An 18,336-nucleotide genomic window follows, 5' to 3' on the forward strand; every position below is an offset into this window, starting at 1 on the left:
CTAGCACAAGGAGCCAGGACTGTATGTGAACCAGGGTGAAGCCAAGCTAGGGGAGAAAAGGACAAGCTTTCTTAATGCTCCAGAACACAAATGCTTAACTGAAGCACCTGTACTAAGAGCTGTGATCACAGCCCTGTCGCTGTGCTGCAGTAAGGTGCCTGTACCAAAGGCTTCCTCGAGAGAGTGCAAATGGAGGGCGCTACTGGAAATAAACCAACAACACTAAGGCAGCCAATACTGAACGTGTCTTGGCTCTAACCCGCCTAGAAAGTTCTGAAACACAGAGCTAACAGGTCGCTGTAACCACGTCACAGCTCATCTCTGTGAAATGAAAGAGCTGCTTGTTTGTACCAACATATGAATACTCAATAGAAATGTCAAGCTGTAATTTTGGAAAAAAAAGTTCTTTGTTTGTAAGTAGTGAAAACACTGGAAAAAGTATAAGTTAACCACGTGTCGGTGTGTCTGAGAAGCACGTCTATCCTTGCAGTTGTATACAGCAGCTCTAACACATTTGTTAGTATGACTTACATGTCCCTGCCTTCTTTTAGGGCACTGAAGGTGGTTATACAGCAAGAGGACTTGTTGGATGAGTTACAGCAGTCGCTCATAGAACAGAAGATAGGCTTGTGAGCTCAGCACTTTTGATGTAGACACAGCTTGTACGTGGGTATCACTGATGTGGAACCACTGTCCTTTCATTGGTTCAGTTTCTAAGGCTGTGAAAGCAAAGAGTTTCCAGAGCAAAAGTTACAACCAGGTATCAAAGTACTCAGTCCTGTTAGTGTTGGGCAGTAAAAAGGAACTGGAAAACACTGTTAATGGCTTACCTTGAGGAGGCTGTCCTTGAAGGATGAGATCAGAAAGATGGTTGTTCATATTTCTCATTTTAGCATAAGCAGTGTAGTGCCCAGACCTCATTGTTCCACTGTGTTCAACAACTCCATACAGAGAGTATAATACCTTTGTATTCCCTTCAGCCACGTTCTGAAACAGTGGAGGTGAAGGCACGTCAGTCAGGTACTGGCTTTTACACAAGGCTAGAAACACAAACTCTTCACTTTGATTTGTCGGTCATCCGTGGCAGTACACAGACCCAAGTGCAAGTGGCACTTAAAAGCTATCTTAATTTATCACAAAAAAAAAAAAAACAAAACACCTGATAAGCATCCAACACAGATTTTGCTAAGCAGCAGAATTGTGAAAGCACATTAAAAGTCAGGACAATACGAATGATACTCCACTACTTACTTTACATTTAACTGTACAGAAAGGAGCCAAGTCTATCACTTCTGGAAATTTGATATGCCTGTTAACCTTCCGTAGATTAAATCCAGCCTTAAACAGACAAAAAGAAGGAAAATTCATAGTTTTAAATGCAGTGCACTAAAACTATGCTTAATTACTAAACACTTCAGGTGTTTTTTTTTCAGCAGTACAGACTATATTTTATGTTAGGAAAGATGGTAAAGAAGCAAAATTGTATCGATTTTTCTCCAGTGCCCAGGGTGTTCTGGTACTGCCTCCCTGCTCCTACAGGCTGCACAAGATGGCTCTTCAACTTTCTTACAGTAACTCAGTGGGTAGCAGAAGGAGAGAAAGTATCAACTCAGTATAGAATCCTGTAACTACAAAGACATCTCTTCTAGATACTGCAGTATGCCTGATGTCCTCAGCTGTCAAAACTGATGAAAATTCTACCTCCCAGTATCAAACTGGAAAAACAAGTGAAAAGGCAACAAATGTCGTTTCCCTACTGTACAATCATCTTCAGGAATATCCTATACATATGCACTTTCTCTGTGGGATTGCTTTTCATCTACATAAAAAGTGACCTCTCTTATTTTTTAATTTTACCTACTTTGACCAAAATATTTAGATGGCTTTGAACTGAAAAGACACAATACTGTCTGCTATCCCCATCTGTTTCCTCTTTTTTCCTTTTCCCTTAAAAATTCAAAGCCCTAATGCAAAGTTTTTCCAAAGTCTATTTGTTAAATTCTTTTAGTAAGGCATCCTGTTTCTATCTGTACAAAAATCTAAGAGTTCATCAACTGCTGCAGTAGCAAGGAACAATGTTAACATGCTACTTAACACAGTTTGCACTCACAGTAGTGAAGTATTAATATACTGCAAATAAAAAAAACAACCTGGCATATAACTGCCTCCCATACTCTGGAAGAAAAACACAAACAACCAAAAAACCAAAACAATATTAGAGAAAAACAGAAATATGCTGACACCAGACCTCAGTAAAACTAGAATAATATGCAAATATACATATGAAAAACACAAATTTTTGAAATAACTGCTGTTCATTACCTGCTGAAATCTCTTCAAGTGAAGAGTTAAAATGGGAGGAGCAAGAGAAATCAGCATTTGCTTTTTGGCATTAGTATAAACATACTTCTCATCTGCAAAAAAGAAAAAGACATCAGTGATTAACATCTACATCCAAACATTCCACTTTAACATGATGAACTGTAAAACAGCTGCCATCATGCAGCACTCAGATCACAGAATCACTAACTGCTCATGCCACGTCTACTCAGAGCTAGCACATGCAGGACAAACTCTTGCATGTTCTCTACAACTCTCTTAATCTGAAACTGTATACAGCCTTCGTTGGTCTTTTGAGCAAACACCGACATGATTTCCCTATGACTGTTACAGAAATTTCACGCTTGAGAGAAGAAAGAATAACCACTTAATAGGGTGGATGAATTAAGCTTTAGATTGAAATGAAGCCCCTAAACTAAACCCATGCCTCTTTGACCACTCTTCTGTTCCAGTCCTCCAGTATTCTGTACCCAAGCTTGTGAGCACGCCTAACTTTGCTTGATTAAAAGCTTGCATAGGCCTGCGTAAAAGAGGTTCTCACAACCTACAACTTAGATTTGAAGTTACACAGGCGCTCTTTTAGGAGCACCCCCATCAACCACCCAAGCAGCAACCAGGAATTCTGTTCATTTAAAAGATTAAATTATATACATATTTATACATCTCAATCATACTTTTTGTGTTCTTTGGTCCGTAACGTCTTTGCGTACACACATCACAGAGCAGTTTATTGTTCTCGCTAAGTTTCTCATTATGGGTAAATTGATACAAGCAGTGATGGATTGAGCCTTCTTCTGGGTTCATGTCTTCCCTGTCGGCAAGAGTACAAAAAGCCTTTTCTGCATCTTCGGTCACTATTTCACATGTCTTAGCTGGAACAGTTTGAAGGTCATCTAAGATGTTTATATCAGATTCAGCACTGGCACCCAATCGTAGTTTTGAGAAGTCAGTGGCAAGTCCTTCCTCATCTTCATTTTCTTCATCCTCATCTTTCAAAGATAGGTCGTCAAGGCCATTGACAAACACTACAGGAGAATCTAAGTCTTCCGTGGGGAGATCCACTACAGACTCCTTTTCTACACATCCTTGTTCTGGCTTTCCTGTATTTTCAGGAACGCTCTGACTGTCTGTACTACTTCCCTGTGTATTTAAATCATTCTGAGGTTCATCTCTGCAATCATTTGATGAGTCCTCTTCTTGCTTCACATCAGGAATTTCAGACTTAATTTCTGCCTCTCTTTCCTGGTCATATGCTACATCTTTTTCTGATCCTTCAGTAGTATGGATATCTGTCAATTGAAGTACCTTTCCTTGGAGTTTTTGCTGGCGACGCTGGCTCTGCAAATTGGTATACATAATTATGTAAGCATAGAAAAAGAAGAGGAAGTTTAAATGATACTTAGCATTTCTGACCATTTATTTATCAAATTCTTTGCTGCACCTCATATCTGTGTGGAAAAATACCTACAATTTAGTGATCTGATGTCGGTTTAATCAACACTGAGTTTATCCTTGCCCAGATACAGCTCTCCCCACTGCATCCTGTCACATAGTAAGATGAAGACACAACGGGAACAGTAATTGAAAGACACTTCCTTAAGCCTGTATTCTGAAGATCTGTGACTATCTTACAGCCAATGACTGGAGAAACTGTCTGACACAAGTACGTTGCCCATTTGAAGTAGCATTAATTCCACATTCTTCTGGATATTAACATATTCCTTGCATAGCAGCTCTTAACAGGACGTCTAACTTCTTCATAGCTGTGATGCACACAGAATCAGCCTTTTTGGTTGTGCATTTGACTGAGGAGAAATTCTAAGTTGTCCCTTCCTCCATCTAAACTGAGGATGCAATAAGAAACAACTTGTTTTACCCCAAGTTTCAAGTCATCCATTAGTATAAATGGAATGCTTAGCAAAACCAACCTTGGCTTGTTTTCTGGCCTGTTTCTTCACTTTTTTCTGAAGGTGCTTGCTTATGCCAGGGAACTCATCTCTCTGTTTAATATAATAATCGCTTTTATCCTCTTCCTCTTCTTCAGATTCCTTTCCTTTGTTTTTTTTAACATTTCTCTCATTTGTATTTTTAATTTTCTGGTAGGAAAAAAAAAAAAGAAAAGAAAAAAGCCACAAAATAACCACAGAAACAAATACATTACTGTCCTGAGTAACAAAGCAGCATTCCAGAGAGAACTACAGGAACGTTAAGTGGGTTTTGAACTCAAGACATAACATTTTAATACTAACGTACTACCAACTCATTGATGCCAGCAACCCTAATGCTTAGAAGAGATGGATCTCACTCCAGATGAAGCTCATGAGAAATGATGACTTGCAAAATGAAACAGTAGGAAAAAGTCAGTATATCAGAGCTGAATTCTGGACCCATAAAAGGACAATATTACCTTTGCCTCTAACAGATGAAAATCTCATTGAATTCACTAAAGAGTATTTCACACAAGTACAGACATCTGCAGTTGAATGGCATGCCACACAATTTGCACCATTGTCATTTATTTGCTTCTGCTAAAATGAAATCTGTTCATTGCAGAAGACGCATGATGCCTTCGGTTCAGGGGATTTCATTTCAATATCCATTATTTGGGCAGTGCTACATGGCAAATCTGGAATATTATACATGCTGATTATCAATTTGAAGCACAAAGCAGATCAAGTATTCTGAGCACTGATTTTTGAGATCAATCAAATCAAATAAGTATTCAGACACTATTCTAACAATGTTTCTCAATTTTACACAATATGATTTTAGATTATGAAAAGTATTATTGCACTGAGTGTAGAAAAACAGATGAAAGGTCAAAAAATCAATCACTGAAGTATACCAGTAGGCAACCATCTCCATCATGCCATTTAGTTCACTAATGACAGCAAGGGAAACTGGTTAACATTGTTCTGAGCAACTCAGTCTTCCACAGTAGTGAGATGGCATCTGAGCTTACCAGATTATTCCTAAGCCAATGACTACACCAGAGATATTAACCAACAAGGCAGGATAATCACCAATAGACTATCACTGATTTTACAAGGGGAACCTACAAGCTGTAACATACAGGAGTAACTCTCAAGAAAATCTTATTCTCTGCCTTTTTGAGGCATGAATAGTATTTTAATACGTAAAGAGGCATTTAGAATGATGCATATATTAATTCCCAAATGATTATATAACATAGGTACTTTAAAATAAGCCAACAGAATTAAGTCAGGTGTCAAGCACATACAGGTCCTTACCTGATCATCTAGTACAGGAAGCGACAAGTCAAGGAATGATTCATGGACCAAGGATACCTTTAAATGAATATTTAAGAGTTCAATTTAAATTTCTGGATATGGATACTCGCTGGCAATAAGTTTATCTGTATGTATCCTTGTTGCAATGTCTTCCCCCCCTACTCAGGCATGCAAACGTAAAACATAGTCAATCTATATTCACAAACAACTATTCACAACCAAATTCTATCAGTTCTATCACTACAGAAATAAATACTTCCCCAGGTTTTAGTTTCCTAGAACGCAAGAATACGACAGAGGACCTACGAGATTGATTCTGAGATCTGCCAGGACACTTATCTAACCCACTCACTAATACCCATAATGAGTCCATTTTTGGGATGCCCTATCCCCACAGCGCCCTCTTCCTTAACTACTTTCCTAGGAACTCCATGGTAATTCCCATGTGGGAAAGGGAGACTTAACTGTCTAATGAAAAAGAGAGACTCCTGTAGCATACTGCTGGTAACAGAACAATTCATTCACTATCATTTGCACCACTGGAACGTGTTTACCAGGAATCTGATGATAAATTCTTTGGTAGAGGCAGCTTGTTGCTGCCACCCTTTTTTTTTTGGAACTCTTGAAGAGGAATGGAATATTAGCTTTACAGCATAAGGGAAAACAGACTTCCAGCCAACCATGCAGCTCATCAGATTGTATTAAACAAAGAAGATCTCTCTAATTCCACTTATTTCTACAAAGTTACTTCAACATTCTTCTCAAGAGGACATAAACTCATACTCCAGAGTATTCAAAGCAGGTACTTTACTTACTGTTCTGCATTCCTCACACATAATAGTACTGGTTAATTCTCCACCAAAGATCCGATCTACAAAGCTTTTTATTCCCTTCTTCTTTTCAAATTCTGAGAATTGAAAAAGAATATATTAAAGTTAATAATACTGCATATAATGTACAGGCAACCCATTTAATTACAGCATACCAAACCTCTAAAAATCCCACCAACATTAACATGGCATGTGTTAGCCTGCTCTAGCCTACTCAGGAAGTGCAGTTAAGACTCTTAGAATTAGATCCATTTATATATTAAAGGAACAGGTGGGAAAACACATTTGCAAAAGACATTCTGACTAAACTGAAAACTCTGTTACTTTCTCAACTCAAATGCATTTTTTGAACTCCTCAAAATTACCATACCCCAGCAGGAGTTCCCATTTTCTCTCAGGATTTACCTCAGACAATTGTCTGAAGCTAAAACCAAGTACTGGCTTTCATCAGAATAAGTCCTCTATAAACAAATCCAGTTTCCTCAAGCTATACTTCCACTGCAGCACATATTGTCTTACTCCACTATAGAAAAAACACCACTGTATATCATTTAATGCTTTCAAGTCATATGTTCTAGACAGACACACATTCAAGATGTGGCATTTAACATGTATCTGTTAGTGACAACTGCTGCTCACAGAATGAAAAGGAAGAATTTAAATGATCACAGCATCAGCAACACATATCCTTACCTTTAATCTTCTTTTTCAGTTCTTCTTCGTTTTGTTTGTCTGAGTCAGTCAGGGCCTTCAGTATTCCAACACTTATTCGCTGAAATTTTCAAAACAAATACACATTGCACAATTTCCTAAATAACTTCAGATAGTTTTGTAAAGTGCTTCAAATCAAGAAAAAAAAATTATCTTTACTGTTAAAAGAATCCATACAACACAACTGACTGTAATGACAGAAGAGTTCCTGCATTTTGATGTAAAAAAAATAAAATAAAAAGAAAGCCAGTTTCTTTCTGACTGAGAAACAAACCACGCTGCAATTCCTATATAAGGAAATTAGTCCAAGGATTAAATACTTTACATTCTGAAGAAGAGACTGATATGCAACAATGAAACGAATGCTCACCTGGATTTCTTCTGCTCTCATTCCATCAAGTAAGTAACGAAGCAATTCCTGACTGTCTTGCTGCTGATAACCTTTAAATCGTATTGCTCTGTTAAAGTAAACAGTAATTGTAAGGTACAGCTGATATTAGAGATAAAGGAGTAAAACCATGTACCAGACACACAAGTACAGAATCTCAAGCATCCACATGTGTAAAAGTACTAAACATCTGTATACGGTAGCTTTTAAAAACGTGAGGCTAGCCAATCAGAACTTGTCACTGTATCATGAAATATCTTTCATTTTATTTCTTTTCACTTACATTTTGCTTTTTATCCTTACAAACTGAAAGTACTACGGTAGTTTTATATGTGGTGATGTAAGCTCAAGAAAAAGAAGAAGAAAACTGACCTTTTGTTTATACAACACTCTCCTCCCCCTCCTATACTCATTAAGCTATGCAATTATGTAGATACTCACTTTTTACAAACCTGAGCAAAAAGTTCCTTAGGAGTGACCACCCCTCTCCTCGTCTCTTGCATTTCTGTCAGGAATTGATGCATGGCTAAAGTCAAAGGACCCGGCTGCTCTAATTTTACCATCTGAGGTTCCTGTTTGAAAAAAAAAACGAGTAGAACCAAACCTTAGTTTGGTGACTGATCCTTCTGGATAACTTCTTTCCTGGTCTGATCTCTTCTTGAAAATACTCTTATAAAGAATACACAAAATTTCAAGATGGCAATGTGTTACACCAACAAGAACAAGCAACAAATGGTTTCTCATCACGTGATATCAAAACAATAACCTGAGAGTCATTAACTACTTTTCCGCTCACTTACAACTCTGCATTGCGTGCTTTAACCCCCTTTTTTTTTCCCCAGCCAAATCTCCACTGGATTTGTGCAGGAGACATTTTCTAGTTCTCTACATTATATTCAGACAAATGCAAAAATTACACATTTTCATTACTTTGATCATGAAAGAGCACTGCTGACTTCGTTTGCAACTCTGTTAAATTCAGTGGTGAAGTTCACACCAATTCTACATTTTAATCTTGTTAACAGTTAAGCAGTTTTCCAATCTAGAGAAGAGAGTATTGCTTGGTTGTTGTTTTTTTTTTTAAGCAGACTTGAGAAAAACAAACAAATCCACAATGAAGGTTGAAACATATATACCATGAATAACTCAGGTGACTCGATCTTAACTGTTGTGTCAGGCATTTTAGCTTCTTTAAGCAGCTCCCTCAGGACTGGGGTCTGTGATAAATTCTATAGAAGACAAAAGAAAGAAAAATAGCCAGAAAACAGGTAGCCAGGGAACAATAGGAAGGGAAGTTCTACTTGCCACATGTTAGCAACAAGATTAATGGTAAATTATATCAGGCAACCAGAACTAGAGAGTTAACAACCCTGGATACAATGTTTAACTGCCAAAAGTAAATCCTACAGAACTAAGGGGAATTGCAAATAACTCCTCTTTATATTTGCTAGGTCGCAGAAGCTCCAGATGTATTATTCTTCAACAGACTGATCTTTTGACAGTCTACTTACTAGTGTCTGTTTTAAATCCAAAGGTAAATGCAGTGTACATATTTCCTTGGCCTAAAACGTATTGAAAATAAAATGAAACCGTTCATTAAATTCTACAAGTGCAATGTGAATTTTGCTCAAGTAAAGCTCAGGAGCCAAAGAGTACAAGGTAACATGCAAGCTTTAGAACATGTAAAAGAGGAAATTTATTTATCTATGCACTTCTTAGCTAAAAGACATGCAAGATGGCAATGCCATGTGCTGATCCAGTTAATACTTTCCTCTATTTGATTTCCTGTTGCTTACAGTGAGTATTTTGTTTCAGTAAACATCCACGGTCTTCGGGTATTAATGTCATATTCTAAGAGGTCAGGAAGGGTAACATACCAGACTGCTTTACAATGTATTTTTATGTTATTACTAAATTAGGATGTTGGCATGCTTAATCTCTATCAATAAAAGATACTGTCCCTCAAAGACAAGGCAATTGGTTAGACCTTCACTTAGAGCAAGTCTGAACCTGCAGTGCCATTCCTTCATATTCCTCTGGGCCAATGCACTATTTTTAAAGCGAACCCATCATTCTTGGCAGATAAATATCATATCCTAGTGGTGTCATTTCTTTGCCTTATTTTTTTTGTTTTTACCTCTGTAAGAACAGGATTAACTACTGTACCTGCATCACTGCATTGAAGAAACATGTATTCCCCAGGTTACTTAGTCCTTTCACGGTCACTTCAGAGTTGGTACTGGAATGAGAACTCTCTTTCAGCAAAACTTCTTTTTCTTGCTCATTTCTGCTGTCTTTCTCTACCTTTTGATTTCCAATGTCTTTCTTCTCTCGTTCTTTTTCTGCTGAAACAAATACATTAATTCAGCAACAAGGAAGTGGCAATGAAGTTGTAATCTGCAGGAAGAATCTACGATGTTTGAAACTTGAACATACGACAATTCTGTAATCCTACAGATGTAAGGCTCTTAACTCTGATCACACAGACAGTCTAAAACAAACAAGAAACTCTTAAAACAGCATTTTGTGTCAGCTTAGCATTTAAACACGACTCTGAGCCCATTCATGCCAATCCCTGAAACTCAGCATGTGTTCTCTGAAACTTCACCCCCTCCGTTAGGAGTTTCTACAGCACCCAACAAGATGGCATCTGGGCCTCTTGATATGGCATTATTGTCTGAAAGCAACCTCAAAAGGATCCCCACTGTGAAAAAATCCTTGTGTTTTCTTCATGAATATAATACAGATGAAACCAAGAGGTACATATTCTTCATGACACATTAAAGGTATTTTCCCCCAAATTAGCTTGGTGTATGGCTCAAAATTTCAATGACTTGTTTAACAAAACCATAAAGGAACACCAGGTAGTTTTCAGAATAACACCTGTACTGGTTCTACCAGTTTGGCTGTCTACTTCTGATAAGGTTTCTGACGACTAGGGCTGGGAGTTGAGATTAACTTTTAAAGACAATGAAATGCCAGCTCAAAGAAAGCAAGAAAATAAGACAATATCACATTTGTTGAAGAACAAGAAAAGAATAACTGCTGGAATTTCTGAAACAGACAACCATAGGCGGGTATTAAATCAGCAGTCTTGTTCAAATCTGAAAACAAATATTCCAGCAAGCAATCTAAGTTCAAATATTACACGTAATGGAACTACTTATTCGGCAAAGAGGGAGCAAACACACCCAAAGATTCTGATCCCCTTTGGGAAAAGCTCAGCTGATTCCTGAACAAAATATGCAGAGACAACTACTTGGCGTTGCTGGTTTGGGTGTGATCTGTTTCCAAAAGGAGCTATGATGTGACTCAAGCGTAGGATGATGTTGGAAATCTTGGTAGGAGTTAGAGCATTTATTTTGCTATGAAAACTCCTCCAAGTGGAAATGCCTTACAGAGAAATAGTTTTGCAGGGCACAGCATGTTGTGGAAACTGGAGTGGGAAGCTGCTGTTCTTTGCTTTTAAACAACCGCATTTTGAAGGCAGACTGCATAGCTCTCAATTCTCTGCAGCAACGTGTACACCCGCAGAAAACAAATTCTCAAGTATCCCAATGGAAGGAGTACACATGCTGCAAGAGCTGAAGACCTGCCACTCTAGCTGGTACACTTTAAAATGTCTACATAAATACATAAAGAAGTAAAAATCAAATTACCTTTAAGCAATAACAATTAATTTTTTTCCTCAGATCTCAAGAGAGACTGAGCAATACTGACGAATAAAAATGACCTTTCTTAGCACTGAAATCAATTATTTACTCACAGAACACTCTAATACATATTTAATTTCCTGCTATTCTTTTATTTTTTGGCTGTAAAATTTAGGGGATTAAGCAAAATCTGGTCCAATTAAGTCTATGGGCTAGGATATTTTGCTTCCAGACTAACAAAGATAAATAAATGAAGAAGTCAGTCATTCAAATTACCATAAGATACTCTTTAGTAAGAAAAGAATTACTGAACGTTTTTGAGTTACAGAATTATCTGCTGTTTTTAAGGGACTTTGTGGTTTACTCTGTGGATACTACAGTTACTTACCTAAACGTGATGAGTTGACACAAACTTGTTTTTTAATATAATCCACAGTCTGGCCCAATCGTGTAGAAGTACTGTATGGAACTTCATTGTCACATTCATAGCACCTGTAGTGGTCCACCCGCCCCCCCAAAAAATGATAAAAAAAATAATTAGTCCTATTTTTTTCCCCATTACAATTCCTAAACTACTTACTTGCTTCATGCAATAAATTACACAAACATAAAACATTACAAGTTACAGGAGTTTGGTTTTTTGTTTTTGAAATTTTTGAAGTCTTACAGAAGAATGTTAAATTTATTTCTGATTAAGAAAGTAAGTACGTTTTTAAACTTCATTTAACAATGTCAGGATGCAGTGATTTACAAACAAAAAAGGGACTTTGAAAGGGATGTGCTTATAAACCCAGGCTGCATGCAAAGGAAGTGCTGGGCAAATTTTGCCCAAAAAAAGGAAGTGAGATAACAGGCCCTGATTATTTTTGTGCTTCATTGATCCTGCATGCTTTTTTTCCCACCCCCGTTTTTGATATTGAAATAATTCTATTTGTCTCTACACAAGCAAAGAAAGTACATGCTTAGACCACTGATCTGATTTCAGCATAATTTTGATAGAAATTATAGTGACAAATGCTTCAGTAAGAGTTAAATTTTACTGGAACACATACAGCATATGGAGAGTTGTACATATCCATTTTGTAGCTGTACCCAATCAGCTATTTGAAGAGGTTTTAAAAGGTACTGAAGGGAATGCAAACACTTCTGCACTTTCAAACATGGCAATTACAGTTATTAGGCACAAATGCATTTAGCAGATCTCAGGATTATCTGTAACTTTCTGACCTTAAAAGCAGCAGAAGCCTGCAGTAAATTGCTTCCCTTAATCTCTATCATCTTCAGTATTAGCTGTAATTTTTCTATTTTTTCCAATGTTTTACTAAAAACAAACAAACAAAAACAACAAGAAAAACCCTGGTTCTACCTGTGGAATCTCTGAGTATGTATTTATTGTCAGTTTGGTTAATTGTACAAGTTGGCATTCTTACTCCTGGAATAACAAATTATAGTTACTTCTGTGGGCAATCTTTAACCCAGTAACCTTTCAACAACTGTTTTTATAGGAAGTCTTGAAGAAATGAAGAGATTGAAATTAAGTTTTTTCAGAGATGCCAATTCACTCATGACTAATGCGTGAAAACCATTACTACTGTTATGTATTACATACAACTGTTATGTCATACTGCAAATACGTACAACAGCATTTCTTGTAAGCCCAAAACAGTAGAAGATAATGAATTACTAGAACTCTCCTCTTTCTGTCCATATTCAAAACCATTTTTTGGTAACTGCTTATATAGGTATTATTCAAGTCCAGTTTCAGTCATGTATGCATACACACTTTGTACATTAATTCATAAATTCGTAGCATTAACAAATTTAGCATTAACAAATTCTGATTAAAACTGCTCTCAACTTTTTGGTGTTAAGGACTAATACCACTGTGAAATACAGCTCTGGACTGTAGTTCTGATTAACAACAATACTTTACACCCAATATTGTTCTCTGGTTAACTTTTTGTATGTGTCTGTAGAAGAGAAACATTCGAGAAGGAAGGAAAATATCTTGTTTAGACAACTTTCTCTCATTCAAGAGTACTTTCATTTTAAAACTATTGGCATTTTCCAAGAGAGAAAAAGTACATCAAAATCGTAATTTTAACACTCATTTCAAAGCATAAAGCAATCCACATGTTCTTAAGTAATATGTATGTATTACTAAAAATGTCCATTTCTATTCTCGAGTAGATTAAAAATATGAATCATTACATGTACATGCGAAATATGATCAAGTAAAGAGACAGCCTAACATAAAATCAACATAATGTTGAATAATAAGTTTAGAAAAAGGTGACACTAAGCAAAATCAGAATTATGTTAGATACTATGTTTCTGTACAGCACAGTTAAGGATGCTACCGTTTTCCAATACACACTAACATACTGTTTCTTTTAAGAGAAGAGAATATTACCAGGACAGAATTCATAGTAATTGACTCAACAGCATCTTTTAATCCTGCATCTGTGCTTCCTGAACAATGCATCTTGTATTAAGAAGTCATAATTACTTTTATCTTCTCACTAAATGAGTTCTTAATTAAGTTTGCATCAGAAAGGGAATTGAAGTTAAGACTGAGAGCTATATACATGTTTCTGAGACTGAGAGCTATATACATGTTTTTCTATGTATATGTTCTATATACATTTTGACCAAGCAAAAGCAGTAACATAAAGAAATAAACAGCATTTACTGATTGGTCACTTCTGAGTTCAATTGTGGAAAATGTTCTAGTTAGGAGTTTTACAAGACAGCAATATTTACTCAGCAGATCTTAAAGATTGTTGCGTGTGGAAATGCTTTATGTATTTCTAAAGAACTGTCAGAAATCACAAAGAAACACAAATGATATCCCAGCCTCTGTTGCCCTCTAGCTACATCTTAACTGTTTCCTGACAAACTCACCACACACTCCAGTTGTCCAAACTGAGAACCAAACAATGGGGATCTGATCTTGGCGTTGTGTAATGCTTTAAAGCATGCTGCTCTTGAGAATTTCTGCCACAGCCCTATAATGTCGATAACCAGAAGTGTCACAAAATCCAGTTGACTATCAATGAAACATACACAGAGTCAGAGTATAAAGAAAGTATTTAAATGAAAACCAATCAATTATGGTCAACCAATTAGGGTGAATAGATGGCTCAAATCATTTTTTCTGCAGTCAGAAAAGTACCTTACTGAGTGCAGAATAACCAGAGTCTTTTGGGGGCTGAAAATCTAATTTACTTAATTTTATTCTAGTTTGAACAGCTTGAAGAATGCAACAGAAAACAAAACAAAACAAACAAAAAAGCCCCCGAACAACCAACTGTTTGGCATGCAGAGTTCTAACTTCAACAAACTGATGTAAGTACAAGATATTACGGTGAAAATAAAAATATTTAGAGCATTATCACATATTTATATTTTCTTAGAAAAATAATTTGGTCTTGCTAGGAAAGTACATCCTCAAGATTATATTTTAGCCTTAAGTCTGCTAAATGCCTTTGTGCCAACCTTCCAAGTACTTCATTTGCAATTCAAGAGCAGACCTTTTTCATGAGACTAACGTATATCAAATCACTCACACAGCACCATGTTTAAAATGATAATAAAAAGATGTAACTGTTCAATTAGAAGCTCTGTTGTTCCACTCTATTACGAGGCACATAAAGATGTTAACAAAAATTAACAACAAAACAAGAGATACCCTATGGCCACATTTTAGACATAACCATATTGAAGGGCTTTCATCAGTTTCTTCCTCAGATTTCTCTCGTGTCTTGTTGTCTGCCTTGCAGTCCTGACAAACACACCATTCCACATTCAACAGTGCCTTTTTCAGATAACTTTGTTCCAGTCCTTTACGAATATGCTTGCAAACAGGTTCTACAAAACATAAAGCACAAGAATCTCGTAGGTACCATAACAAATGCAGACGTCTGTGGACTTCAAAGACACAGGATGTAATCCAGAAACTGTGATGATCTCTCTAAACTCAAAGGAACGTTGATAGACAATTAAGCAGACATGACAGAAAACCCTTTCAGAAGCCCGTACTTTGTTACTTCCACTCACAATCTGAGGATATTTTTGATACATCCTAAACTCTTGCATTGCTAAGAAACTTATAATTCAAGTATCACTCAAATCTACATCTCATCAGAAGAGCTGTCAAAGCTTTTGGTTACAAACCTATCTAGTGAGCCAGGCTATGACCTCAACCACAGCAACAAAATGCTATAAAATGTTCTTGCTGAGATGTAACTAAAGTTGGTACCTACAGCTTTATTTCCATACAAGCATCCCAGATTTTATCACAGTACAAATGATAGGCAATAACAGTCAAAATACAGATGTTAAAAGCTTTCTTTTAAGACTTCAAAATAAATGACTAAAAATAAAACAACAAAATTCATAACCTTCACCTCCGTCTTCATTTAAACCAAGTTTTTGTATCTTGGCTGCTACGCTACAATGGAATTACTCGTAACGGTTTCCATCTGCAGCCATATAGGACTTTGTCAGGGTAACCAAATAAATGAGAGGGCACTGGCAGTTACAACATAACTGATTTTTTTTTTTAACTGGAAAAAGATAACCAACAATCATAGTAGAGATAGATCTTGACAAAAGGGGGGTAGGGGGGGAAAGAAGCTAAAAATGCCATAGTATACAGAAGCTACCACAAGAGCAGAACAATAAGTTCTGTACAACAGGGTGGTGACTGAATAATGGTTTTCAAGATAGTATTATCTTACAGCACTTTAGAAGAATTAGTCACGCTAAAGTTTCTTTTAAAACTTCAGTTTCAATTATACAAACCTGCACTTTGTAATCATTACTTCAAAGCCAGTGAGGCCAGCTGGTGTAAAGGCATTCTGATATTAAGGAGTATTCAAGCTTTCTCTGAGGTTAAAAGAAATAATTCTGTTTTCCTCTGTAAGCCTAGAGACTTCTCTGCAGAAACATACCCACTATATCCAGAGACTCATCAGCCTGTGTAGTTTTGCCTTTGGTGCGTTTCTTTCCCATATTCGTAACTTAAGATTTTCTTTACACACAAGAGTGACCTAGTAAAGGAAAATCAGAAATTAGGTTTGGGTTTTATCTGTCAGCTGCTGAACAACACACTGTTTCTATGGCCAAGATGTTCCTTCAGGTGGATTAGCTCATAGATTGAAATTCTCAAAAGACATTAATTATAATTTAACAGAAGCAATTGTAACTGTGCTAGAAACAAGATGTCAGTATGAATTATTAACAATGGTTTAAAACCTCAAAGTAAAAGCAATGCAAAGAAGAACAAGGTGAATTAGTTATCTGTCAAAAAATCCCATACACTTTCAGGACTTGGACTTGAAGTAACCAGTGAAACAGGCACTTCAGGAAATGAAACTGAATTTTTCCCCATTCTGAAACTTATCTCACAGATGTCAGAATTGATGCCAGCTAAAAGAGAGAAAATTTATGCTGGATATAAGGAAAAAGTTCTTACAGTAATGACAGTGAGGCAGTGGAACAGGCTGTCCAGAGAGGCGGTGGATGCTCCATCCCTGGAGACACTCAGGTTCAGGTTGGATAAGGCTCCAAACAACCTGATCTATCTGTAGGTGTTCCACTCATTGCAGGGGAGTTGGACCAGATGGATTTTAAAGGTACCTTCCAACTCAAATGATTCTCTGAGTCTATAAAAAAGCTCATAACTGAGTCTCTGTAGATTCATGCATGCTTTGCAAGCTGGCCTGGCTCTGCTCTCCACCATTCCAAGTCAGCTGCAGGTAAATGTGTAAGCACAGAACTCAGTCTGACTCATAACATCCATCCTTTCAAAATGCTTGAGCTTGGAATCAGTACCACACCAGCAAAACAGCTGCCTGCTTGGTGCTGCCACTGCCAGAAAGAATCAGAGTAACTGAGATAGGGAGACTTTAGAAACAGCACATAGAAAGGATCTTTGCGTATGAAAAACCCTTTAAAAAGCATGCTTGTAGAGCTGACAGCCCAGATGTTAAATAACAAGTAGCAGAATGGTTAAATAACTTCAAGAGCAGATCCTAGAGGCACTCAAGGCCAGTTTGGATGGGGCCCTGGGCAGCTTGAACTGGTGGGGGGGCAGCCCTGCCCACAGCAGCAGGTTGGGGCTGGGTGGGCTTTGAGACTCCTTCCAACCCAAACCCTTCTGTGATCCTATGGTCACATTTATAACTATGCATTCATTTCAAGAATGAGTTCATCCAAAGTCACTCCACAGCACCTTTTTTTTTCCCAGCAGAAAATTACAGCGTTTGATCTTTTACAATCCGTTCTAAGCCATTACAGCCCTTCCCAAATTGCTTTAGCCCCAGCCATGCTGACAGGTCAGCACCAAGCTGTTCACGTAACCTGCTGCGGTCGGCCAGACGTGTCCGACAGGCTCTCCACAAGCTCTCCATCAGAAACTTACACTGGGAAGAGGGACACAGAACCCAACACCTAACCCAACAAAACGCTAGGGTCGGTTTCCCTTCACGACGGCTTTATTTTTCACCAAAGAGCACTCTGAACTGAAAAGGACCGAAAGCGCATCCGCACCCCGAGACACTCAAGGGCAATGCCCTCAGGCCTGCAAAGCCCGGCGGTCCGCCAGCGGGGAGCCGACACCTCCGCCCCGCTGCAGGAGGCGGGCAGGGCCAGAGGGTCTCGGGGTCGGGGTTGCCGCACTCACCGCGTCCCGCGCCCCTCACGTGTCACGCTCACGGCCCCGCTCCGGCCTCGCCGTGCACCCGCACGCGGCTCCAACCCACTCGCTTCCAATTGGCCGAAAACGCCCCCACGGCTTTACTGACAGGCGGAGCAGCCAATGGGAAAAGGCGAGCGCCTCGGCTACAGGAGAGACCGCGGACCGCCAGCGAAGCGAACCTTGGGATTGAAATAGCCGTGATGCTCGGCACGCTGCCGCCCCTCACCTGCTACCGTCGTAGCGCGGACGGCATGACTGCACGTGGCTCGATCCCGGTCAGCCGCGGCCGCTTCACCTCATCCCCGGACAACTTCCGGCGCGATGCATTGTGGGCCGCGAAGGCGCGGGGTGGGAGGTGGAGGAGAACGGGAGGCGGCGGCAGTGGTGCTGGGAGTGGTGGCGCATGCGCAGTGGGTGGGTCGCGGCGGCGGAGCGACGGCCGAGGGTCTGGAACGGATGC

The 18,336-nt window shown here is 38.4% G+C and overlaps 1 protein-coding gene across 3 annotated transcripts; it reads right to left on the minus strand.

Annotated features, from left to right (window-relative positions):
• Window positions 1-408: 408 nt before the first annotated feature.
• USP16 (ubiquitin specific peptidase 16) lies at window positions 409-18,184 on the minus strand. 3 transcript variants are annotated; one of them, XM_065741802.1, is made up of 18 exons: window positions 18,103-18,184; window positions 16,129-16,227; window positions 14,865-15,043; window positions 14,078-14,181; window positions 11,562-11,665; window positions 9,687-9,862; window positions 8,657-8,749; window positions 7,962-8,092; window positions 7,503-7,590; window positions 7,115-7,193; window positions 6,407-6,498; window positions 5,592-5,648; window positions 4,269-4,436; window positions 3,015-3,678; window positions 2,323-2,414; window positions 1,252-1,338; window positions 831-987; window positions 409-719 (listed from the first exon to the last, which is right to left on the minus strand). In XM_065741802.1, the coding sequence occupies exons 2-18, from the start codon at window positions 16,187-16,189 to the stop codon at window positions 595-597; spliced, it is 2,457 nt and encodes an 818-aa protein (XP_065597874.1). In that variant the 5' UTR covers window positions 16,190-16,227; window positions 18,103-18,184; the 3' UTR covers window positions 409-594. The 3 variants fall into 3 exon arrangements, with proteins under 3 accessions (XP_065597874.1, XP_065597873.1, XP_065597875.1); XM_065741801.1 differs by having other exon boundaries at window positions 9,687-9,865; XM_065741803.1 differs by lacking the exons at window positions 16,129-16,227; window positions 18,103-18,184 and having other exon boundaries at window positions 9,687-9,865; window positions 14,890-14,976.
• Between the last annotated feature and the right edge of the window lie 152 nt (window positions 18,185-18,336).

The sequence above is a fragment of the Cyrtonyx montezumae genome, unplaced genomic scaffold, assembly GCF_038088225.1.
Source record: "Cyrtonyx montezumae isolate F1298 unplaced genomic scaffold, pur_monq_1.0 scaffold_3, whole genome shotgun sequence".
Classification (NCBI taxonomy): domain Eukaryota; kingdom Metazoa; phylum Chordata; class Aves; order Galliformes; family Odontophoridae; genus Cyrtonyx; species Cyrtonyx montezumae.

What these genes read in the sequence shown, in the direction of transcription:
- USP16 (XM_065741801.1), bottom strand. Translation starts at nt 16,189, where the DNA reads ATGGGAAAGAAACGCACCAAAGGCAAAACTACACAGGCTGATGAGTCT. An exon ending in TGAGTCTCTGGATATAGTGG is followed by an intron (nt 15,044 to 16,128) that starts GTATGTTTCTGC and finishes TATGTTTTGTAG; the next exon opens with AACCTGTTTGCAAGCATATT. An exon ending in TGAGAGCAGAAGAAATCCAG is followed by an intron (nt 7,194 to 7,502) that starts GTGAGCATTCGT and finishes TGAAAATTTCAG; the next exon opens with CGAATAAGTGTTGGAATACT.